Genomic DNA, 6,630 nt, shown 5'->3' on the forward strand with positions numbered 1-6,630 from the left:
GGATCCAATGTAAAACATTCCAAAATCAACAACTACTAATAAATTAAAAATTAATTATAAAAAACATTGTCCAGTGGACAAAATTGTGAATCTAAACCATTCCCAGATCCCCTTGAACACATACAAAAAATTTATCGTTTTAGAGAAGTTCAGTGACATACACACTCACAGAAGAATTATATATATAAAGATTATTTAATCAACTGCAATTTATTTACAAATATCACAAACTATGAAAAAAAAAAAATTCCATCTATGAAACAAACTCTATTTCTCTTTTTAATCACTATTTTTTTTACAATTATTATTATTCTTTTGTTTTATTACTGTTTCACTATAGTTACCGGCCAGTACTACCTCCTTGGCATCCAACCTCTCCATTGCTATCAAGGAGGTTTGATGCCATCAATACTCGTTATACAGAAATAAAAGAGCATTTAAGTAAATTGAATGGCTTTGCAGTTGTAAAATTTATTTATTTTAATCTATTGTTTATATTAAATAATTATTCGTGTCCCTTAGCAAAGCTTCAATAGTGGTCCACCGCAGCATGAAGCTTGAAGATAATTGAGTTTCCGACAAACCGTAACAAGAGTAAGATTCGCAGTCGAGCATCCAATCAAAATACTATGATAAATAATATATTCCTAGTTCCAAAGTCTCAATATCGCAACTATTAACTGCAAGTTTAAATCGAGAATTTCAAAATGTTTCCGGAAAATTCTATAATAAACTTGATAGAATAATGTAAACTAGGTGAGAATAATAGAAAATTATTTGTCACAAATAAGATAAAACCCGACGATCTTATTAACAAAATCAAGGAAAGGAAAAGTAATGAATATCAAATTAAAGAAGTCTGAGTCAATTAATACGACATAAGAAAAAAATGATAAAATAAGGAACACAAAAATAGCAGATTGGCGAAAGCTGGCGATATAACCCCCAGATGTAAACACCGAATGGATTACAAAGATGATCGAATGGAACCACAGCTGTTAATATAGTAGAACATATGAATTATTCAAGCTATGAAATGAGGCGAGCGATTTGTCCGTAGTGCATTACACATAAAAAAAATTGCGATAACTAGCTAAAGTTGATATATTTTTCAAGTGTTGCTCTATTTAAAAGCTTTTATACTTTTAGTGTTTTAGGAAATGTTAATACTTTTTACTTTCCAAATTAATTAAAAAAAATTTATTAAATAAAAATACATTTAAAAACATATCACCTTTTACTAGTGATAACAATTTGTTTGTACTAGAATTCCGAGAAGACATTCGCATCTATAAAATAAAAATAACAAAATCCCTGAAGTAATTAAGATTTGTATTAAAGTCGATAGGTAAGGTATATCGATATGTCACAAAGATTAATTAACGTGAGATAAAAACTTATTGAGACTAAAATATATAAGACAGTTAATATTGAGTGCAGCTCTGTGGAAAAATAAACTTGGCTTAGAGATTTTCCTACGAGTTTAAATAATTAACTTCTACTAGTTCTCAGTGCGATGACAATTCCAAGTCAAAGTAATTAAGCCTGTAATTGAGGCATTTTAGTCAATCGAAAAACTAGTTAGTACTCAATCCTAAACCAGGGGCGGACTTAAGACAGTCGTATGGAACTTAACCAACGGACTTTACCTGAGTTCAGGTTTAAACATGACAGACTGTGCTTTGAATATATTAGCTTTAAGAACATATTGTTTGTTTACGTACTTATGGCCAATGTAAGCATTAGGTAAGGAAATAATGAACAAAACCTTATCCTTATTAGTTTCGGTTGTCTAGTTTGATATTTATCAGATCGCGATTACGTGCGATTATTCTAAAAATAAAGATTAAAATTAAGCTTGTAATCTCTGCTCTATTATAAAAATTACATATCTCTGTTCAATGCATTGTTAAAGCTCAATCTGTACAGGAATATACCGTATTTATAATCAACATGTGAACGTGACAGATCATATTGAGACATCGTGTAACTGATTTCAATCTGATTATTCAATCTATCATAGTTGCACTTCGATTGATTAATTTGTGACAATTGCACCATGCACCATCTATGATTAATCGCTTAATGCATTTATCTGACGATGTAGTATTACATAAGGCGTCATTCATTTAAAAAATGGTGTCTAAGGCTTTCCAAGTTAATTATTTTACGCTAGAAATTATCGCATTTTTGGATTCTAAGTTGGATTTTTCTTTAATATTGTATTTTATCAAAACTTATTTATTGTTCCACTAGTAAATTTTTTAATAAAACGTCTGCTATATTGGGTCTATACTGAAACTCTATTTATTTGTACCTACGGAAAATCCCTCAATTTAATTTTTTTTTAATTCAAATCTGATCACTTTTATTTTTTAAAACACATAGAAGACGTTTTGATACAAACATAAATTAACGAAAGAAATGATAATGAAAGGCGCCTTATACTTGGGTGGTATAATCTTATAAGTTTAACATAAATATTGTTATACCACTTATGTTGAACTTATGCTATGTTAGACTTATGTTTATTAAAGCATTCCAAATTAGAACGCCATTATATAATATCAGTAAGCTTTGATCAGTTATTGTAATAGGAAACTGTATTGACCAGTAGAACGCTTCCGTCCTTGAAACTTGATCCATCATATATCCATCCACATTCATGTGCAAGCATAAATTGTTTCAGAGATTCGATACTAATATGTATGTAATGTAATAAATAGCAGAAATTATGCAGCACAGAATATAATCCACACATATAGTTATAGTAATATATCTAACTAGAACTATGTTCTATATCTATGCCAAATTTCAGATAGATCTATGCAGCCGTTCTGGAGATACCTTCAAACAAACATTTATCTATCCAACCAACCATCCACCTAAACATTCACATCTATAATAATAGTATTTTTTTAATATAAAGAAATTATCCATCCAAATCATGTGACAAGGTTATCACGTACAATTACAAAACTTCTAAGATTCTAGCTGCCGTCTATGGATTAGATTCAATTGTCATTCGATTTTAAGTAAGTTTTCTTTAGGCGCATTATAGACAATAAACGGCAACCTTTACGATAAGAACTTTACGACTAAATTTATACATACCAGTCAATTATTTTTAACAAAAAATAGTTTTACTTTTAATAATTAATATATTATTTTTATACTTTTTCGAGGTAGACTTTTTAGATTTTCATTATTGTAGCTCAAAAACTCAAAGTCGGATAAATGTGGGACGAAGGCGGTGATTATCACTTGTTTAGTATTCTACGAGAGTGTTGGTCGCTTACGCTGATACACACTTTGCTCGGTGCGGGCCTTTGACTTTTAAGAGACAGGATATGTCGAGCGCGTTCGATACTTCAAAAATTAAATAAGTTCTGAAATTGCTTGCTTGTGTGCTCGTTTTGTGTGTGTGTAAAAGAGTCAGAATCTTCCTGCGAATGTTTAGATGAATGGACGGACGGATGGATGGATTAATGTTTGTTCGAAGGTATCTTCGGAACGGCTGCATGGATCTCGCTGAAATTTGGCATTGATGTAGAAAATAGTCTAGGAGAACACATACGCTATTTATTAAGTTCGTTTTCAATTTAGCGCGGACGCTTTTGTTGGCGACACTAGTACTTTTATAAATATGTTATTTTACGTATAAATGTCAGCATTTTCATATCCACGTAAGTGATTATCATCTTTAAATCATGCTCCGCGGTAAATGGTAGTTGATTTGTAACAGAGCCGGCTATTTGCCTAGTCCGTTTTAAAGGTGCGGGTTTGCGAGCGCTACTTTGACGCTTGAGTACGATTTACACTTTGGCTACATTTAGCTTAGAGGAAAATTTATATATTTTATAAAACTGCCATTTGAAACGTCCACTTAAAATGTTTTAAGTATGAATAACGAAATCAGACTTATTTAAAATTTCAGGTTTTTTTTTCGTAATATGCAAATTTTCTCAAAGTATCAATAATTATAGAGTCTTGGTTAATTGGAGTCTTAATTACTTTATAACTAGGAATGGGTAATGAGAATACAATGCTGAGGAGACATTGGTCTAGTGTAACAACTACGTTTCACAGTCAAGCAAGTGTGGACCTGGCCTAAGTTAGTTTAATGTTTTAAATCAAACAGCGTAGTTGACTTCTCTTGTCGTTGTTAAACAAAAACGCTGTATCTTAACCCTCGGTTTCCTTGTTTAGTATATCCGTAATGTAATGTTAAACGATTTTATTTCATAAATATCTTCAATATTAGTTACGTACTCGTAGGAGAATTTTTATTTTCGAAGTCTTTGACATTCTTCTGGAAAATAGTCATAAGACAAGCTTAAGGATTCTCGTGTCATAATTAAAATTAGTACGTAAGTTGGCGCCTGCTACTCCGTCAGCACAGTTAAAAAAAACTTAATAAGTAGCCTACATGTTCTTCCATACTCTATGCTAAATTTCATCAAGATCCATCCAGCCATTATGGAGATACCTTGAAAGAAACATCAATCCATCCATCCGGATTGATGATAGATATCCATCCATCCATATAAACATACGCATTTATAATATTAGTAAGAAGTACCATTATTGCAACAAATAAGAACCTTTCCATTATATGAAAAAGGGATTAAAATAATACTGTTTCAAGCAAACAAAGCTTTCAGTTTTAAGCTTTCGTGTAGTAATGAACGGGTAATATTAGTTGATGTTTGTTCAAATACTTGTAGCGTGAATTATGAAAGCATATATGTATAGACATGTTCCTCGGGAGGTTAATAAGCGGAACAGCATACGATGCGAGAGAATCGAGTATTAGTATGCATGTATAATCCTTGCATGCAAATTAATGCGTTTATTAGACAGTGAATTATGATATATACAATAATAGATTCAACTGAGTTCTGTCATCGATAGCCTTCTTTACCTTTACAAAAAAATCTTCGAATTTTTGATGAACACCTCTGTTGCACCCAATAAATACACAATATTAATTTACAATCTAAAAGCTAGTCCGTGGTTAGATGTCACTCCGATGACTATAAAATGACAAAGACCTGCGTGTGACATGTGTGAACGTATTATATACAAAATTACATAACAATTTTATTTTCAAATGGATTAAACGCATTCCCAGAAAAAATGGTTAAAATATAAAAACACACGTGTAAAATTCCAAAAGCCGCAAGTCAAATTCTACGAAAATCGATTTTTTTATTCGATTTTAAATTACCGAATTTAAAACTTTAAATTCGATGCAAGAATTTAAGTTACCTACGAATACTATCAAACGGAAAACAACTTTAAACATCTCATCCGGAACTTCATTCTCTTTAAATGGCAATTATTAATAATATTACATTTTAATATATTGGAATTTGAAATAATTGAAGTGACGGAGAAGATATTTAAAAATATATAAATCATTAAAAATATTACCCCCGGAGACGTTTTCCAATGCAAATGCATTGAAATTCCACAGCGCAGACTGATTGAGGATGCACTGCAAAAAAGCAAACCAGTCGTTAGACAACAAATGTCTTCTATCGCTCTGCACCACGCAACTAGCACCTAACAAATAGAAGCATTTGACGAAAAGAGTCATATTTGTATGAGATACTTTAACAGATGTAACTCTTTTCATCGAATAGATCGACTGAAAATTAGCGCAAGCAGTTTTATAATAAAACAAATGACAATTTTCAAAAGAGTAAAGTTGCTATAAAAATTATTAACAAATATAATGCTTCTTTTTGAATCTTGTAGCAGAAGCTTTGCAAATTAGAGGCAGCAATAAGTTCAGTGATTTTATTTTATCTGTGCCCACTTTTATGTCTCATTTGTTACTCTGTTTTCCAACATCATCATGTTTAAGACAATGTTGTTATTTTTAGTGAAGCAACTTGTAATGTTCTTTCCAATTATTAAATAATAAATAATTTACATTACGCTACATACATACGCATACATCTTACTCAATATAAACAAATAGTAAAAAAATCGCAACATTTCCACACTCGCATATATTTTAATGAATCGTAAACAAAACTGTGTTCAGATTTGTTTTACAGATTCTTGGCGTCTCCTCAATGCGTATACATCAGCATGGCAACTTAATACCCAATTTATCGACTCTCACATATATTAATTAACGTCAGAATCCAATAATTGATCCTTACATTGAGTTGAAGATTACTTAAATTACATTGTAAGAAAGAAAGATCAAATGGATTAATCCTGTCTAAACGATTTCAATATTTTTCAATGACAATTTAAATCGATAAACGGTTAAATTGATTTAAATTTTTAATGAAAATAAAAGTATGTTCGTTAAGCAAAAATGGTTCTAGATCGATTATTGGGTTCGTTCGCAACACTTGAACATAGATTATCATAGCCAAGTATTAAGCTACTTTAGACTGAAATCGCAAGCTTGCACAATTATAAACGACAACGTTTAACATATTGAAATAAACAGCATTTAATTTTTTACATCAGTAAAATTAACTAATGAACTAAGGATTGGAAGGAAGGAGGAAGGAGCAATTTTAAATACTTTTGAACGGTGTCGTATAATATAACACCCTGTGTTCGTTTACCCCCTTCACCTGTCAAAAGTGTTGTAAACACAGA

General features: G+C 31.0%; 1 protein-coding gene across 3 annotated transcripts in view; it reads right to left on the bottom strand.

Annotated features, from left to right (window-relative positions):
- Nucleotides 1-6,630, bottom strand: part of LOC106113912 (calcium/calmodulin-dependent 3',5'-cyclic nucleotide phosphodiesterase 1C) — an 82,120-nt gene that overhangs the window by 44,174 nt on the left and 31,316 nt on the right. For all 3 annotated transcript variants that reach the window (XM_013306972.1, XM_013306971.1, XM_013306973.1), the window contains exon 4: nt 5,437-5,500. In XM_013306972.1, coding sequence (XP_013162426.1) covers nt 5,437-5,500 — 64 coding nt within the window. The remainder of the gene's footprint in view (nt 1-5,436; nt 5,501-6,630) is intronic.

The sequence above is a fragment of the Papilio xuthus genome, unplaced genomic scaffold, assembly GCF_000836235.2.
Source record: "Papilio xuthus unplaced genomic scaffold, Pxut_1.1 DF828177.1, whole genome shotgun sequence".
Classification (NCBI taxonomy): domain Eukaryota; kingdom Metazoa; phylum Arthropoda; class Insecta; order Lepidoptera; family Papilionidae; genus Papilio; species Papilio xuthus.